The sequence below is a fragment of the Lemur catta genome, chromosome 2 (genome assembly GCF_020740605.2).
Source record: "Lemur catta isolate mLemCat1 chromosome 2, mLemCat1.pri, whole genome shotgun sequence".
Classification (NCBI taxonomy): domain Eukaryota; kingdom Metazoa; phylum Chordata; class Mammalia; order Primates; family Lemuridae; genus Lemur; species Lemur catta.
Window position 1 is genome coordinate 26,494,660 of NC_059129.1, and position 18,002 is coordinate 26,512,661.

The following is an 18,002-nucleotide window of genomic DNA, read 5'->3' on the forward strand; positions in this document are numbered from 1 at the left end:
GCCTGCGGCACAGCTGCGCTCTCTGGAGCAGTCACGCATGCGGAGCCTCTCCGTCTTCCCCAGCGGGAGTCCTCACACCTCGTGCTCAGCCCTGGAATCCATGTCGTCACCTTCGTGTTTCTGCAAAAAGATTTGGTCAGTTGCCGCTGGGATTTCAGATCATCATCCTTTCCCTTTAAAAACCAGCGACCTGAACTTGACTTAAATTCCTCTCCTGTGAGCCTTGGAAGGGACAGTTCCAGTAAAAACTACTGTGAGGAAATGCAGGCAAATCTCTCTGCTATCCAAACGCTCCTACTGATGTTTGTGCCCTAAAACCTGATCGGGCCTTGGTGTTGCATACACTCAGCTGTCCCTGCACGAACAAAACCGCAACTCCCTGCAGGTGTGTAGATCGGTGTGTGACAGACAGGAATGGCAGCTGCAGAGACACTTGCTTTGCTGGAAAGGTGACCTGATTTTGGCCCCAATTGGCCGGATGGCAGATGATGGAGAAGTCCCCTCAGGGGTGTGGTCGGCGAGGACTGCGGCTGTGAGCCCTCCTGGACTATGTCCATTTGTCCTGACAGGGCTCAGCCTCCAGCCTCTACCCTGCCCCCTGCGGGTGCCCCCGGGACCCCGCTCTGACCAGGTTCCCTCCTCCTTCCTTCCATGTTTCTACAGCCTCTTTTCCAATGGGAGGGGCTGGTGTCCCAAGCTCCTCCAGGGCCAACTGTGTCTCTTCTCTTTCCACCCGCACTGTGGGGGTCCCACCTCTGCTCACCCTTCCAGGACGGGGCACCAGCCCATTGCACCCGGGACAAGCTCTTTCTGGGAGCAGGCGCCCCCTTAGCCTGAGCGGAGGCCTGTCTCCCAGTAGCCGATCCAATCGGTCCTCTGGGGCCACTCGAGCAGGTCCGGTTCAGCTGCCCTGCGGGATGTCCAGCTGCCCTGTCCACCGTGGCCTCGGCTGACTTTTGCCCGATGTATCTGCAGGACCCGTTCCCGGCAGTCCTCACCTGCCCTGCAGGAGAGGGCAGTTCTGAATCTGAGGGGTCCTGGGGCCTCCCTCCACCTCCACAGCTGAATCGGGCTGTGACCTGTCTTCTTTCCCCGGGGGCTCACTGCTCCGAGGTCAGCCTGCCCTCCCTCCCAGCCCGGTCATCTCCTGCTCATGCGACAGCAGCCACAGATGTGTCCTCCCCTTTCCTATGGGAGCTCATGGCCGACACCAGGTGAGTCCCCAGGAAGCAGATCCCGAGACAGAGTCTAACACTGAGGGTGTTTATCAGGGATGACTTTTAGGATTGACACCCGTGGAAGAGACAAGGTGTGATGCAGGCTGTGACAGCTGCCATGGACCCCGCCAGGAGCTCTGCAGCTGGGATGTGGCAGGGCCTTTCAGCTCTGTATCAACCAGCCCCAGGACAGGGGGTGCCTGGGGAAGAACCCGACCTTCAGTGACCCTGGGCAGACTCTGTCTGCTGACAGCACCTCCCGCAGCGGGGGCAGAAAGCCCTGGGTTGCAGGGGATGCGGGTGGCACATCCCAGTGTTTCCCACGCGGGGGCTGGCAGGCGGGGAGGGGAGCAAGGCTTGTGCTTGATGGTGTTTGGTTAGTAAGACAGCCTGAGATGGCCTTTGCTTTTTGGAAGCCCCAACACACACGTTGACTCACGCTGAACTTATTGTTGGCGGGAACCTCGACACCCCATCTGGGGCTCGCCCGCTGGGTTTGGGGGCTGCAGCGCAGGACTTCACACCCGCCCGGTCATGTTTCCTCTTGTTAGATTTGGCTCCTTGCTGTGGGCCGTGCAGATCTCGCTTGGATGCCGACTCTCTCCCGCGGCCCAGGCCCCTGCCCCTGCCGGCTCCTGGTCTTCCGCGGGCTCCGCCGGCAGCTACCGTCTCCCGACGCAGGGCCTGCCTCTCCTGGGCGCATGGCCCCTAGGAGAGACCACCGCGGTTGTCTGGGGTGGGCTTCAGGTCCATCTGGCTGTGTAACCAAGTGGCCAAGGGTTGCCTGTTGACTTGTTGGGTGGCTTTGGACGTGTCATTTACCCCTCCCTGTGCCTCAGTTTCCTGATTTGCACAAGAGCCCTCCCCATGGGTCCTGCTGTGGCCCAAACTGCCCTCAATCGTCTTACTGGTTTCACACACAGGGTAGGGATAGTTCCTCCTCCTTGCCGTTGTTCATGTCCCTTGAGGGCCGTGGCTAACAAGGGCCTTCCAGGGGCTATTTTGTTTGTTCTCTGACTATCCGCCCATCCTCATTAGCAGTGTGGATGCAGCGGTGGGGTTTGCAATTTCAACACTTAAACTTATCACTTGCTCATTGTGTGACTTTGAGTCTTCTCTTGAGTCTCAGTTTTCTTACCTGAAAAATTCCTGTGTGTCAGAATTGTTGAGCAGATTAGATGGAGTAATTGCATGCATGAGTTTGCTGCCATACCACAGACTGGGCGGCTTAAACAGCAGAACTTTATTTTCTCAGAGTTCTGAATTTTGGAAGTTGGAGATCAAGGTGTTGGCAGGCTTGGTTTCTTTTGAGGACTTTCTCCTTGGCTTGTAGGTGGCTGTATTCTCCCTGTTCCTCACGTTGTCTTCCCACTGTATGTGCGTCCAAATTTCCTTTTTTAAATGAAGCCACCAGTCACACTAGATCAGGGGTCACCCCAATGACCTCCTTTGAATTTAATTATCTCTTTAAAGACCTCATCTGCCAGTACCATACTGGGGGTTAGAACTTCGACATATGAATTTGGAGGGGACACGACTCAGCCTATGGGTATATGTGAAACTGCTCTGCCACCCATAAAACAGGCCAGAGTGCCGGGCCCCACTCTGCCTGCAGGAGGGTCTCTTTATGGTCAGGAGCTGGCTGAGCGTGTGGCAGGCTGACTCTATTTGATGCCAGGTTGTTCCCTTTCTCCCTCATGGGGACTGGGAGGTGGCTTCTTTGCCTTTCTCTCGCTGGGGACCGGCCAGTGCCCCAAGGAGTGCAGTCCTGGGCAGGGCCCGAGAGCCACCCAAGTTGCCCCATCTGTTTGGCCATTGCCTTTAGGCTAAAAACCTCAGTTCTAACAGAGCTTCTTGAACCCAGCTGGCAGGCAAGCCGCCCTGGAACCCGCCACTCTGGGCATTGGGCAGGGGTGGCCAGGTGATTAGAAAGATGCGGGCAGGTGGGGGAGGCGCTGGGCCTGAAACTGGACGCCCCCAGTCTTGAACGTGCTGGAGCTCAGAGCCTGGCACGGAGCACGACCCTGAACAGTTGCGGCTGAGTGCGGGACTGTGGACGGGAGGGCTCTTTCTGGGACGCGGAGCCTGGGGTCAGAGCAACTGGCCTTCTGGGGGCTGCCCTGCGCCTGCTGTGCCCAGGAGCCGGGAGGCTTCCCCGGGTGGGTGCGCAGTTAAGACAGAGGCATGCAGGGGGCCCCGTGGCACTGAGGCCCTTTCCAGGAGGGGAAGGAAGCTGAGCGGAGTCTGGTAGGATGGGTCAGAGTTGGCCACACGAAGGAAGGTGGCATGGCCGGCCCGTGGCCAAGACAGTGTGAGTGGTGAGATGGAGCGGCTGGGGCTGATGTCCAGCAATGGGTGGGAGCTTGTTGTTTCCCTGTGGGAGATGGTGGGCTCCGAAAAGCCTAGGCGGGTGGGGGAGAAGGGGGGGTGGGGTGTCAAGGCCAGAGCTGCGCTCCAGAGGGCGCCCTCTGGTGGAAGCAGAGGAGACTGCAGGCTGGGGGACTGGGAGGGGCCGAGGCTGTCCAGGCGGAAGATGGACGTGGACATGCCCGAGTCAGGACCACGAGGGAGGGGTGTCCGGAGGTGGGGTCGCCAGGCGTGGTGCCTCATTGGCTGTGGGAAAGGAGGGAGGGGGAAGGCGGAGTCTGGAGCCCCGGGGTGTGTCTGGATGGTTCCTCTGTTCAATCATAGCATGATCTCCTGAAATCACTTAGCACTTGTTTTCCCTAAGAACCCTAAATTGAGGATTTCACTGCTCCGCCAAGCCACAGAGCCCAGACGCTCCGAGTGGCGAAACTGCAGTGGGAACAGCCTCGAGCCCGTGGCAAGGGCCAACTGGGTCGCTCTCCCATCTTAGTGAAGTGGGCCTCTTCTCACAAGGAAAGAGACCCGGAGGGAGCAGTCCCACCCCGTCACCTTGGCTGGGTGTGAGCTGACCATCCGGAACCCTCCGTGGAGGGTCACCCACCAAACAAGACATAGACAAAAAGCTCAGGACACAGGGATCCCAGGAGGGAGGCCACGTGGGTCCCCAGAACCACCGGCACCTGAGGGTGAACATGCTTTGGAATCTCATCTGGAACGGTGCAGGGCCTTTCTGCCTGCCTGCATTGTTTTTGGCTGGGTTTTGATTTTGGGAAGCCATTTACAGCCCATTAAAAGACCAAATGTTCTGGAGATGGTGATTTGAGGCATTCGAAAATGTTTTCCAATTCACAGCTCATTTCCCTGTAGAAATCCCTGACCCAGTGTGATTCCAGGACAGCTGGACTGTCTGTTCCAGAAGCCCCCGGGGCAGATCTGGGGGTGGTCGGAGCATTTGTCCTCGGACCCAACAGTAGCTCTTCTCAAAGAGAATCACACTTCTCTCCCTTTTTGGAAACACACCGAGTGCCTGAGATAGGGCTGATTCTCCCTGGTCGAAGGAAGGGCCCAGGCTGCTGAAGTCTTCCACAATTTCAGGATCAGTTTCCCCTGGTACCTGGCAGAGGTGGAGTTCACGTTTGTATTGGGTGCGTTGGACCCTGTTGGTTTCCAGGGCAGGAAGGCTGGGTTCCCTTCCTAGCTCAGCCTCTGGTTGAGCTGTAGCTATGGGCAACGAGAGGTTTAACCTCTCAGATGTTCTTTTCCCATCTGCAAAATAGGAAGGACAGTCCTTAAGCTGTTGTTTACATCGTGGGGTTTAAGTAGCCAGATAAACAAGGATGACACCTTCAGTTAGGTAGCACTGCATGATTTACACACCACCGAGGGGTATGTGCTCATTTAGTGCTCACCATAACCTTGGGAGATAGATTTATTAAAAAAAATATACATGACAGGCTCAGAGAGGGGACATCTTTTGTAGGCAATCTATTTTTCTTTTCTTTCTACAATGTTTAGTATTTTCTTTTCATCTTGATTGTTCTGAAAGTTCGCCACGATAGCACTCAGTGGGTGCTTTCAAATTAAGAACTCACGTCTTTCTTTGGCTCTTGGCAATTTTCTTTATTATTTCTTAAAGTATATGCTTCTCTTTGTTCTCTCTGATCACCTCTTCCAGAGCTACTACTAGACAGATGTTGGCACTTGATCTGTCCTCTAGGTACCTCACCTGCCTGCTCACATTTTCTGTCTCTCTGTTTCTTTGCAAGGCCTCCTGGGAAAGGTCACAGCCCAGATTTCCAGCTCATCAGTTTGCTCTTTAACTGTTTCCATTCTGCTTTTCACAGTCACACATTTCATTTCTAAGATACTGAATTTTTTCAAATCATGATTTTTAAATGATTGATATATTCCCATCTCTTTGAGGATATTAATTATGCTTTTAAAAATTGCCTCCATCTGTTAGCTTTATTAATTATTTTTTCTTGAGGTGTGGTTTATTTCCTGTTGAGTTGGTGACTTTCTTTCCTAGTGTTGGCCTTTTTTCTTAAATAATGTGAAAGTCTTGGTATTTGGGGTTTTCCATTAACTTGACTCTGCTTACTGAGAATTCGTCTCCTGGTGGGCTGGTGGTATGGGTGGAGAATGGGGAAGGAGGGTGCAAGAATTCAGTTTTCTAGGCCGGGCGAGGTGGCTCACGCCTGTAATCCTAGCTCTGGGAGGCCGAGGCGGGTGGATCGCTCGAGGTCAGGAGTTCGAGACCAGCCTGAGCAAGAGTGAGACCCCGTCTCTACTAAAAATAGAAAGAAATTATCTGGCCAACTAAAAAATATATATACAAAAAAATTAGCCGGGCATGGTGGCTCATGCCTGTAGTCCCAGCTACTAGGGAGGCTGAGGCAGTAGGATCGCTTAAGCCCAGGAGTCTGAGGTTGCTGTGAGCTAGGCTGATGCCACGGCACTCACTCTAGCCCGGGCAACAAAGTGACACTCTGTCTCAAAAAAAAAAAAAAAAAATTCAGTTTTCTGACTTTGAGAGTGTCCCTGTTTCTCCTGGTGGTCACCAGCTTTGGAGGCACCCCCTTTGACCACGCCTGCCTCAGGGCAGGTGAATGTAATGACTGATCTTGATACCAGCAGGGGTAGGGACCTGGGTCCTACCTGTCTGGCTCCTTCTACTGTGGTCCCCTAGCCAAGCACTTTGACAGTCACCTCTGGGTCCCTCCCTTCCCCGTTAACCACATTTGCTGCTCCCCAGTGACTCCCCCTGTCCTCCCTCTTTCCTGGGTGTTTTCGGCTATGGGGTCCTCCTTCAATTTAGGCCCATCTACTTTCTGTCTCTTGGGGACTCCTCCAAATTTCTGGCCCATTGCTTCTCGCTTTCCAATGTTGCTAGGGGCTTATTTTTAGATTTTAAATTTCCAGGCTATGGGGATGGGAGGAGGAGGGTGGAGCATGTGCTTGTCGTCAGCCACCTCTACCCAATCCCCACTGCCCAGGCTCGGGCCTCCTCACCTCCTGCACTCTGCAGCCGGGTGTTTCCCCTCAGAACCTTCCATGGCTCCCCACTGACTTCACAGGTAGCCTGGCAGGTAACTTGCCTCTTCCTTTCTCCTGGCTCCTCCCCTTCCCCAGCCTTCTGGCCACTTTTGCTTGCAGGCAGGTTCCCACGGTCTCTCTCCCCTCTGGGTCCCTGTCACATAGCTCCCTCCTCTGCTGGGCTGACCCCTCTCCTGGTCCCCCCACATCTGGTTGGCTAACTTATCTTGCAGTAGTCAGCTGTTGGCCTTTCCCAGGACCCGCTGGACTGGGTGCCCTGCTCTGTTCCCATAGCTGCCTGTGCTAACCACGTGGTTGGACCTGTCGCCCCATGTTCCTGTGGGCAGTGTCTTCCCCACCAGAGTGGGGTTTCCAGGGCGGGGCTGAGTCTTTTCCACTGATTCCACAGGGAGTGTTCGATGCCAGGACTTGGTGGCCAAGGGGTATGGGGCCTCTCCCTTCTCCTCAGACCGGGACAGAGGGTCTCAGTGGGCCCCTCACTGAGAAAATAAGCCCCCCAGGTCTGTGGGGGCCTCTCCTCATCCAGCATGACCTTCTGACCCCCAGTTGGTGCTAGGAAAAGGCAGGGCTGACGTGACTGTTACTCTTCCCACAGGCACTGGTGCCATCACACGGTGACACGGACGGTGTCCTGCCAGGTGCAGAATGGCTCGGAGACGGTGGTCCAGCGCGTGTACCAGAGCTGCCGGTGGCCGGGGCCTTGTGCCAACCTCGTGAGGTAAAGGCCAGCGGCTGGCCCGCTCTGCCCTTCCTTTGCGTTCCCTTGGGTGGATCCAGCCCTAGTGCAGGTCTCGGGGAGGCTGGGCTGTGCTCAGGACCTGAGCATGCATTTATGGAGCACCTTCTGTGTACAGGGGCTGGGGGATACGTGTGTGTGCAAAAACATGTAAGGGGTGTGCTCACCACAGTGACAACCTCACAACTCAGTGGGTGTTTGACAGGCAGGAGACCACCACAGACGAGTGGGGCAGGGAGACTGAAGGGTCAGGGAAGCGCCAGGTGGGGCTGAAGAGGGAACCAGCCAGTCCTGGGGCTTCAGATTGGAAGGTGGGCTATGATGCTCTTGGAAATCCAGCCAGCCTTCCGCTCTGCCCCCTCACCCCCACCAGCCCCGCCCTTCCAAACTAGCCCCACCCTCACCACAAACCCCGCCCCTTCTCACAGTAGCCCCGCCCCTTCCTCCCAGTAGCCCCGCCCCCTCACCAGCCCCGCCCCTCCGACTAGCTCCACCCCTTACCCCACCAGCCCCGCCCCTTCCTCCCAGTAGCCCCGCCCCTCTCACCAGTCCTGCCCCTCTTACCAGCCCCGCCCCTCCAACTAGCCCCACCCCTTACCCACCTGCCCCACCCCTTCCTCCCAGTAGCCACACCCCTTCCTCCCAGTAGCTCCGCCCCTCTCACCAGCCCCGCCCCCTCACCAACCTGATGGAGACCACAAGTCCTCAGCGACTCCTCAGCATCAGCAGGGAGCCATCTCGCTGCCAGGCCCGGCGTGTGGGGCCTCCAAGGCTCCACCTCACCTTCTTCCCCCATCCTCGCCCCCTCCAGGCCCTGCTCCAGCTCCAGGGACCAGCTTCCCCCAACCCCTCTCCCCACAACCTGTCCAGCCCTGGGCTTCTGCCTCAAGGACCCTTCCCCGTCTCTGCCCGGGGCCGCTCTCCTCAAGCCCCTCAATTTCCCCTTCTTTTCACTGACAGTGCTTCATGCCCCCACCAATAGGACGTTTTTGCAGGGAGTCCGTATCGGCCCGGTTCTCCAGAGAAACAGAACCAGCAGGACGCACAGATGGATGGGGAGACAGGGGGAGAGATTGCGAGGAACTGGCTCCTGTAGGTGTGCGGGGCTGACAGCGCCAAAGCCTGCAGGGTGGACTGGCGGGCCAGAGACCCGGGAGAGGCGGCGCTGCAGCGGGAGGTGGAAGGCTTGGTCTTTTTGTTAAGGCCTTCAACTGACTGGGTGAGGCCCACCCATGTTATGGAGGGTAATCTGCTTTACTTGATGAATACTGATTTAAATGTTAATTAAAAAAAAATACCTTCACAGCAACACGCATTCATGTTTGACCAAATACCCGAGTCCTGTGGCCTACCCAAGTTGACACGTAAAAGTAACCATCACAGGCTCGTCATAACTTGGGTGTGTTTTCATTCCCAACGATAGAGTCCATGAACCAGGGCCACCGCACGGCACCACCCCCTGCAGGGCTCAGCACCAGCCCACGCCTAGACCCTGCCTGCAGCATGAACGTGCAGGACCAAAAATGTGGCCCTGTGGCCCTGTCCTGGGCCACTGGCTACTGAGCCAGTCAAGGGGAGGGAGAGCTTTTTTTGTTTTCTAGATTTCCATTCTACCTTTTTATTGTTGTTGTTGTTATGAAGAAAGTGACATCTACTCACTGTAAAAAAAAATCCAGACATTACAGACCCCAATAAGGTACAAAATGAGCATTCTCTCCTCTCCCAATACCCCTGCTACTATTTCCATTCCAGACTCTTTCCCCATTCAATATTCTTGAAATTAACCTTATTCCAGACATTTTTCTCCACTTATACATATCTATCTATCTATCTATCTATATATATATATATTTTTTTTTTTTTTTAATTTTTGAGACAGAGTCTCGCTCTGTTGCTGGGGCTAGAGTGAGTGCCGTGCCGTCAGCCTAGCTCACAGCAACCTCAAACTCCTGGGCTTAAGCGATCCTAGTGCCTCAGCCTCCCCAGTAGCTGGGACTACAGGCATGCGCCACCATGCCCGGCTAACTTTTTCTATATATATTTTTAGTTGGCCAGATAATTTCTTTCTATTTTTAGTAGAGACGGGGTCTCGCTCTTGCTCAGGCTGGTCTCAAACTCCTGACCTCGAGCAATCCACCCGCCTCGGCCTCCCAGAGTGCTAGGATTACAGGCGTGAGCCACTGCGCCTGGCCTATATTTTTTCTTAAACAGAGATGGGATGATATTATTTTGTTTTACAACTTGCGAGAAAAATATTTTGCAAGCAGTTTCCATGGAGCCACTTCATTTTTAATAGCTGCATAGTATTCCACTGTGGGAACGGGTCATCATTCATTTCCCATGTCCTCGGTTGACAGATATATTAGAGTGGTTTCCTAGATTTTGCTATTACAGGCTATGCTTCAGTAAGCATCATTATGTATGCATTTTAACATTTGTATGAGTGGGATTTTTTTTTCTTTACTTTTTATTTTGGAATAATTTTAGATTTACAAAAAAGTGGCAGAAATAGGAAACACAGTTTCTACATCTGTAACTCCCACCCAGCTTCCCCTAAGGTTAACATTTTGTAGAACCACAGTACAATTATCCAAGTTAGGAAATTGACAATGGTACAATACTATAGATAGACTTTACTCACATTTTGCCAACTGTGTCATTAATATCCTTTTTTCTGGTCCACAGCCCCCTTTTGCATTTAAGTTGTCATGTCACCTCCAATCTGGAATACTTGCTCCGTGACCTTAACACTTTGGAAAGTACTGGCCAGTGATGTTGCAGATGTTCCTCAATTCGGGGTTGTCTGATGTTTCCTCGTGATTCGATTGAGATGATGCATTTTTAGCAAAGATACTGCAAAAATGACCCTGAGCCCTTTTCAGAGCATTGTATTAAGAGGTACATCGAATTGCTACCTCTCATGACTGGTGACACTAACGTTGATCACTTGGTTAAGGTGGTGTCTGCCAGGTTTCTCAGCTGTTGTGTCATTATTTTTCCCTTTGTCATGTATACGTATCTTGTATTTTGAGTCTACACAAACATCATGTTTTAATCATACTCTCATCTTGCTTGCAACAATTATTACTATGGCATTTGCCAAATGGTGATTTTCTATTTTCATCATTCTTTCACACCTTAGGGTCCCTATGGTATTCAAGTGTTTTTATATAGCTCATTCTGCAAGGGGAATGGCTAGGAAAATGGATGTGTTGTCCATTTTAAATTTTAACAGAAAGGGCTGCTTTTAAGTGCTGTGCTAGAGAGATGGCCAGTGGATCCCTAATGAAGAAATGGATGCCAACTGCCCATTCCTTTTCAGCAGAAGGCACAGGGACTCCCTTTCCCATGTCCCCAGGGGCTGAATTCTAAGCCCCTCCGTCTTTCCCATCAGCAGGGAGCTTCAAGTTGTCAGGTCATAGCCCTTTGATCCTGGGAGCAGCTTCTGAGAGGAAAAGTCTTAGGAGTCTGCTCTGTCCATGACCCTGACAGTGTGAACTTTGGCTCAGAGCTCTGTTGGAAAAGTGGCTGTCCCACTCTTTAAGCAGGGAAGCCAGCTGGCTGGCCCCAGGACCAGGCCACTGAGAAGCCAGCCTACACTTCCATTCGCAGTTCATGACAGAGCCAACTTGGAACCAGCTCCTTTCAAGACCTAGACTTTGACTTTAGCAAATTTATATTGTCTTTGGAGTTGAAGCCTAAACACGAAGAGTTGTGTATTTCTAACTATTTTTTTTCCTCTATAGATTTTAGCAGTATTGGACTTTAGCTGCAATCCTATTATTAATGTGTTGAATGTACCCCACAGCCAGCTACCACGATGGCAACAAGAAAGTGCATGCACAGACACACTCAAACATGCATGCACACACACGTGTGCACACACACCATTGTAAGGTATTTGGGTTTAGCAAATGAACTGTCATGATTGCCTTTTCTGAAAAACCTTGGAAGGAAGGAAATGGTGAGTGATGCTCTTGATGTCAGAATTACAAGTTGAAATTTTTTAGGTTTAGAAATATAATAACACAGCTTTTAAGAAACACTGGACATGCTAACTACTGAATCATCGCTGACCTGGACTGCAGAATTTTCACATGACCACTCATTTTCACAGCTGCCTTCTGCTTTAGGACTTAAGTAATTATCTGAACCATGTGTCAGCAGCACTGGGGTCTTCAGTGTGGGCATCTCCTGGCCTTGGGGGGGAGAGGAGTTCTTTTCACTTGCCCTTTGGGGTTCAGAGCTGAGAATAGAACACTCAGTCAACAGACACGCACTTATCATGAACCTGCCCTGTGCCTGCAAAACATAGCTAGCAGGAGCCTTGTTAATGAAAACTTAACTTCCACTCTCTTAGAGGAATTCCATATTGCTGATCTTATTATCATTGCTACTGTTATTACTACTTATTAGGGAAGGAGGGGTTCATACACTTTTCTTTCTCACTAGTAATTCACAACTGAGCTAGAATTGGGGTGCAGCCCCTTCCATCGGTGGCTTGGGGCTGCTGGCCGGGCAGGGAGGAGGATGGCAGTTTACAGCGTTGTCACCTGCTCTCTGGCAGACCTGGGGGTCCACGTGCATTCTTGTCTCAAGTGCAGTTTTGCTGGCTCTGCCTGTATCTCATTCGTAGCAGCCACCTCACTGCTCTCCCTGTTCCCTCCTTCTCCCCTCCGGTTCCTTATCCCCACAGAAGCCAGAGAGATCTTTTAAAATCCTAAATCAGATCATGTCTCTTTCATGCTCCAAACCTTCTAGTAGCTTCCATCTCACTTAAAGTCCACATGGCTCTCTGTGACCCACTGAGGCCTCCAGTGACAGAGACTCTGTTCCTCTTCCTGGCTCTGTCTCCTTTCTTCCGCCTGCTGCCTCTCTCCCCGAGCTCTGACCACACGGGCGTCTCTGGCCTGCAGTGTGGTCAGTTCTGTTCCTCCCTGAGGCCTCCATGTTTGCTGTTCTGTAGCCCGGACCACTTTCTCCCCAGAGGTGGGACCACCTGGGTCTCACCTGATTCAGTCCCCCAATCCATAGTCTATTCCCTGGTCAGCTTCTTGGTCGTCTGCCCTCCCCAGGGACTGTGTCGTTTGCTGTTCTGTCCCCAGGGCCTGGCTTGCAGGGTTTCAAGCAATGTTCCCAAATTTATGGTTAAATGTTGGGAGGATGAGATGAGATCAGAGATTTCAGAACACGTTGATGATGAACTGTGACCACAGATCATTGTGATGTGAAGCTCGTGTCTTGTAAACTCACGCACAAACTTGTGATGAGAGGAGTGAGGCACAGAGAGGCAAAGTGACTCACTCAAGGCCACAGGGTTAGCTCAGTGCTGCGGATGGGGTCGGCTGTTCTTATTCTGGTGCGTCAAATGGGCTCCAGTGGGATGCCCCTGAGGTTCCAAGGCCCAACACTCCTCCTCCTCCAAAGAATCATTTGTTGGCTCCTCCTGTATACAGGCCCCAGGCTGGGAGGGCCTGGGGAGCATGTGGCATGAGAGGTCAGACCAGACCCTGACTCACCAGTGCATGGTCCCAGCTGCCATCTGTGCTGCCTGGGAGCGAGGTGCCAGTGGGTGGGGACAGAGACAGGGCAGGGGCTCGGGGCTTAACAGAGGAGGGGCGTTCTGCAAGTGGGGCACTTACTGAGGGGAGAAAAAGCTCAGGATCGTATGGTTCTGTCCTAGTGCTTCTTCGTGTAATTTTTTGAGCATGACTGTACAGTTTTCTTAAGAGTCTGCAGGCCCCACTGCAAGAGTGTGTGTGCTGGGCAGTTCTCCCTGAGCAGAGCCCGGGGAGGGAGGAGCTCAGAAGGTTCCTGGGAGCACTTTGAGGCAGGGCCTGTCTCATGCACCCATTTCCCCAGGAGTCATAATGGCCTGTGTCATCATAATAGATGACATCACCACAAGAGGCTTCAATAACAGGAGCCTGTTAATCTCACAATGTACCCAGGAAAGAAGGTTCTGGAACTGAGCCGTGACATGCTCAAAACCCTGGGCTCCTTTGACTTAACTCCCCGCCAGCCCCCGTGTGTCTGCCATGACGTTCTTCACAGTCACAGAAAGGCAGCAGCAGCTCCAGGCATCACAGCTCACACGACAGTGCCCCCCAAAAGAAAGAAAGGTGGTGGCACACAGTTTCTTTCCTCTCAGAGAGGACAGACTTCTCCAGAACCCCCAGCAGACTTCCCGTGATGTCTCCTTTGGCCAAGATTTGTCCTCCAAGCCTCAGTTTCCCCACCTCTAAATCGGGGAATGATAGAATGCTGCCTCACGAGGTTGTTGGAGGATGACGTGTCGATCGTGTAACCAGTGCCCCGGCATGCCAGCCGAGGCCTGGGCACGGATCAGCTGTGGAGAGAATCAGGCAGCTCCCGGCAGGGGGTTCGGGCCTGGGCCTGCTCTGAGCTCCAGTTCCTCACTCTGAGGTCAGGGTGGCCCCAGCAGAGCCCTCGTCGCCGCCTCGTGCAGTATTCTGTCGCCTGTGATCCCGCTGCCTTGCCGCATTTCAACCACGGCACGTACATAGAAATGTGTGGGTTTCTGTGTTTCCTGTCGCCCTTCCCCGTTCTCTGAAGCCGTATGGGGCCCGATTCTGGCTCCCTTCATCCTTTGCAGCATTTTGGACGCATTCATTCGTGTTTACCTAAAACTTCTGCAGGGAAAGCAGGGTGGCGCGTGATCCTCGTGGCGGGACCTAATTGTAAACGGCCCCTTCCAGGTCCTCCTCCTGCCACCCATTTCTTCCTGTCTTAGCCTCGCTGCAGTCTCTGGGGCCCGGGCATGTCCTAGAACCTTCTCTCCCGGATACACTGTGAGATTAACAAGGCTCCTGTTACTGAAGCCTGTTTTGGTGATGTCGTCTGTTGTGATGACACAGGCCATTGTGACTCCCGGGGAAATGGGTGAGTCTCAGTGGCCTGAGACAGGCCCTGCCTCACAGCACAGGAGAGAGAAAAGCTGTCTCCCAGGTTGTTTCCCAGCCTGTTTTCCGTGTCAATAAATAACAGACGGAGAGGCTCTCTAAAAGAAAATGACATTTATTCAGGAGCGGGCATTGCAGTGGGAATACAAGTGCCAGAGTAAACTACATGCCTATTCAGGGAGGTACAGAAAGACAAGGGTTTTTAAAAGAAAAATGAGGATTATAAACTTATATAATTGTTTTGAATCAATTATCCTCGGCTCACAGATCAATAACAAGGGTGGTGTCATCAGTCCAAGGTTGGACGGGCAGCTGCTGGGACGACAGAAGTATATATATTATTTCTGTGTGAGGTTGCGGTGGCCTTCCCACAAAGCTGTGGTTTCCGCAGTCTTTTGTGATCGTTCTTGTTATCAGGTCTACGTGCTCGAGAACCCTAGCTTCGTGGCCTTCCCCAGCTCCATTAGTCAGGGCTTGACACAAGTGACTCCGTTTGGATTCTGGTGATTTTCACAGAGGTAGTACGGTAAGGTGGATTTGGGGGTCAAAAAGTCCAGAGTCTGGGGCCAGCTGTGTGACTTTGAGCAAGTTACTTACTTTCTCTGAGCCTTGTCTCTAAAATGGAGACAGCGCCTGTCTCATAGCAGGGGCTTTCCTGGAAAAGAGAATCATGACCTTGGTAAATGACCTTCGCCCACCTCCCACCTCCTTTCTGCCTCCTGTCCCAACTGCCCCAGCCTCTTAGCCCCCTCGCTGCCTGGGGTTCTCCCACCCCACAAGAAAGCGCCTCGTTTAGTGGGCATCCTTGCCAGCGGTGTTCATATTTAACTGAGGGCTCCTGGCCCGGGCCTCACCCACGCCATGTACCCATGTGTAGGACGGTGGGCAGTGCAGCCAGAAACCAGTAGACGTGACAAGGAAGCTTGTAGAACCCTGAAAGGCATTTCTAGCTTCAGACTCTGTGTTTGAAAACAGGGCCAATGGGGGAGGGTAGCTCCATCCCAATTTCTTCTTGCGGCAGTGACAGTGCCAGACAGGGAGGACACGAGGGTAGCCGAGCCCAGACAGAGCCAGAGCGGGAAGAGTTGCAGGGATGAAGAGTAAACGGCTGTGGAAGCAAAGTTGGGGTGGGCAGGACGGTCGTCTCAGACTCCCCTAACAAGCCCCGTTCTGGGACAGGGGTGGCTGTTTGGGGTGAGGTCCATGGCAATGTCCCTTTAAGGGGGTCCTGGCTGGTTCATCCCGGTTTGACGTGGCTGAGCCCCAGGTCCTGGCGTGGAGTCCCAGATTATTAATGGCTGTGGTGGGCTGGCCCAGTCACCTGGACGTGGCTGTCCATGGGCCCTCTCTGGCATTCCCCTCCTTGCAGTTGTGGGCATATTGGGACCTTTTCCTGGGGCAGACACGCCGTGCCACATTCCTGCCACTCCGAAGGGATGGCCTTGCCGCACCTCTTCCTCCTAGAGAGGAGCTTAGCCTTGCCTGGAAATAGGTGATGTCATTTTGCGGTGACAGGAACACCCCCTACCCCATGATATTCCCTCCCAGGGTGCATGGAGTGTCTTGTTTGTTTGTTTACACACTCACCATTCATTTATTCGTTCATTCATGTCTCCAGAGGCTGGTTGCATGCCAGGTGCTGGCTAAATGAGGGCACATGGCTGTCTATCTGTCCTCGAGGGGAGGGCTCTCTGGGGCTAAGTCAAGAATGGTCTCCTAAGAGTGGCTGGGGCCTAGGGTGAGCCCTGCTGGGGAGGGTCACCTGGTTCTGACGGGGGGTTGGGGAAGGCTCCAGGGAGGAGGTGACATCTGAGCTAAGGCTGGGTCTTGCAGGGGAAGGGGGAAGACTGAGCCCAGGCATGGGGTGACCGTAGGTGGAGGGGCTAAGGGTTCTGGACCCCTGTGTGGGGCTGGGTAATAGGAATAGTGGGGTGCATGGGGCAGGAGAGGCCCACTGTACTCAGCTAAGGGGTCAGGGCTTGGCTGGCCGCTCCCTTGGCTTATACAGAACCTCGTCTGGGACGGTGCAGTGCCCACCCCTCCTGCCAAGGCAGCGGCTGCAGGACTCGCTCCTGGCTATGTGGGAGCAGCCTGGGACACCTTCCACCAGACGGAGGAATCTTGCCCTTCAGAGAGGCCACTCTGGCCCTCTCCAGCCATGCCCATCCCTGCGGGGCTGGGAGTCCATGAGGTCATCTGGAGCCTGGACCCTCTTCTAGATCATTCTCTGGGTACCTGGCTAAACAGCCCTGAGTGGCTTCCAGGCCTGCACTGGCCTGTCCCTGGAATCTGCCCCCATAAGCGGGGGCTGTGCCTATGGTGGGCACATCCTGTGCCCCATGGTGGGGCGAGAGGTGGCTCTTTGCAGGGGTGGGACGTGGGGGCTGGGTCCACGCACAGTGTGTGGGACGGAGCTGGTGCTAGCGGGGGAGGCGTGGGGATTGGTGTCTCACCTGCCTCATTTGGGAAGTGACTGCAGGACCTGCCTCATGAGGTACTGGGAGGGTTCAACGCCCAGTTGGAGGCTCGTCTAGGATGGTGTCTGGCTTGTGCTAAGTGTCAGCTGGGACTCTCCGGGAAGAGGGGTAAATACCAAATGAACAAACAGCGCTCGCGAGAGGCTCCGGGAGCTGGTTTGCGGCATCAACTAGATTTGGGGATCAGCGTGGCCACAGTCCTTGGTGGAGCCTCTCTTTGCAGAGGGCTGTGAGGTCAGCACGTTGTCTCACCGTGTCCTGATGACGTTTCATGACAATAGTGCGCAGCTGGGGAAGGGAGTGCGTGGTTGTGAAACGTGAGTCCAGCAGAACGTGGGCATGTTGAGGCCTATTGAGAACTCACTAGGGGACTGGCCTGTGCCCACCCAGGACCCCACACACACCTCTTTCCCACACGCGTGTTCAACCCCGCCAGCAAACATTGACTAAGGGCCTGCTACGTGCCACGTGGGAATGTGGGGGAGGATAAGAACTTCAAGAACTATTAATATGTTGAACAGGGATGGGGAGAGTGGATATAATATTAAGTGTAAGGTTTTTGTAGATGCTCTTTATAAAGTCAAGGAAGTTCCGTCTTACTGTTTTTCTAAGAGTTTTTTTTTTGTTGTTGTGGGTGTTGAATTTTGTCAAATGCCTTTTTTTGCATCGATTGACGTGATCATGTGACTTTCCTTCTTGAGCCTGTTAATATGGTGGTTGCGTTGCGTGACTTTCAACTGTTGAACCAGTGTTGCATCTTGGAATAAATCCACTTGGTGATAATGTATAACTTTTTATATAAATTGCTAAATTCTATTTGCTAATATTTTGTTAAGGATTTTTGTGCGTATATTCATGATAGATATTGTTCTATAGTTTTCTTGTTTTGTGCTGTCTCTGCCTGGCTTTGGAAAGAGGGTAACATTGGTCTCATAACATGAGTTAGAAGTGTTCCCTCCTCTTCTATGTTCTAGAAGAGATTACGTATAATTGGTGTTAATTCTTCTTTAAATGTTTGGTAGGATTCTCCAGTGAAACCATCTGAGTCTGGATATTTCCATTTTGGGAGGGTTTAAACTTCAAATTCAGTCTCCTTAATAGCTATAGGGCTGTAGCTGTTGAATTGGTGTGTAGAGTGATACCCACTAGCTCATTTCTGAGACTGATCGTCTGTGTCTTCCCCGCCTTCCTGTGTCAGTCTTGCTGAGGCCTTGTCATTTACTGA

At 53.0% G+C, this 18,002-nt stretch overlaps 1 protein-coding gene across 2 annotated transcripts in view; it reads left to right on the forward strand.

The window, feature by feature from the left end:
- Positions 1–18,002, forward strand: part of COL26A1 (collagen type XXVI alpha 1 chain) — a 139,931-nt gene that overhangs the window by 32,688 nt on the left and 89,241 nt on the right. For both annotated transcript variants that reach the window (XM_045543036.1, XM_045543037.1), the window contains exon 2: positions 7,237–7,359. In XM_045543036.1, coding sequence (XP_045398992.1) covers positions 7,237–7,359 — 123 coding nt within the window. The remainder of the gene's footprint in view (positions 1–7,236; positions 7,360–18,002) is intronic.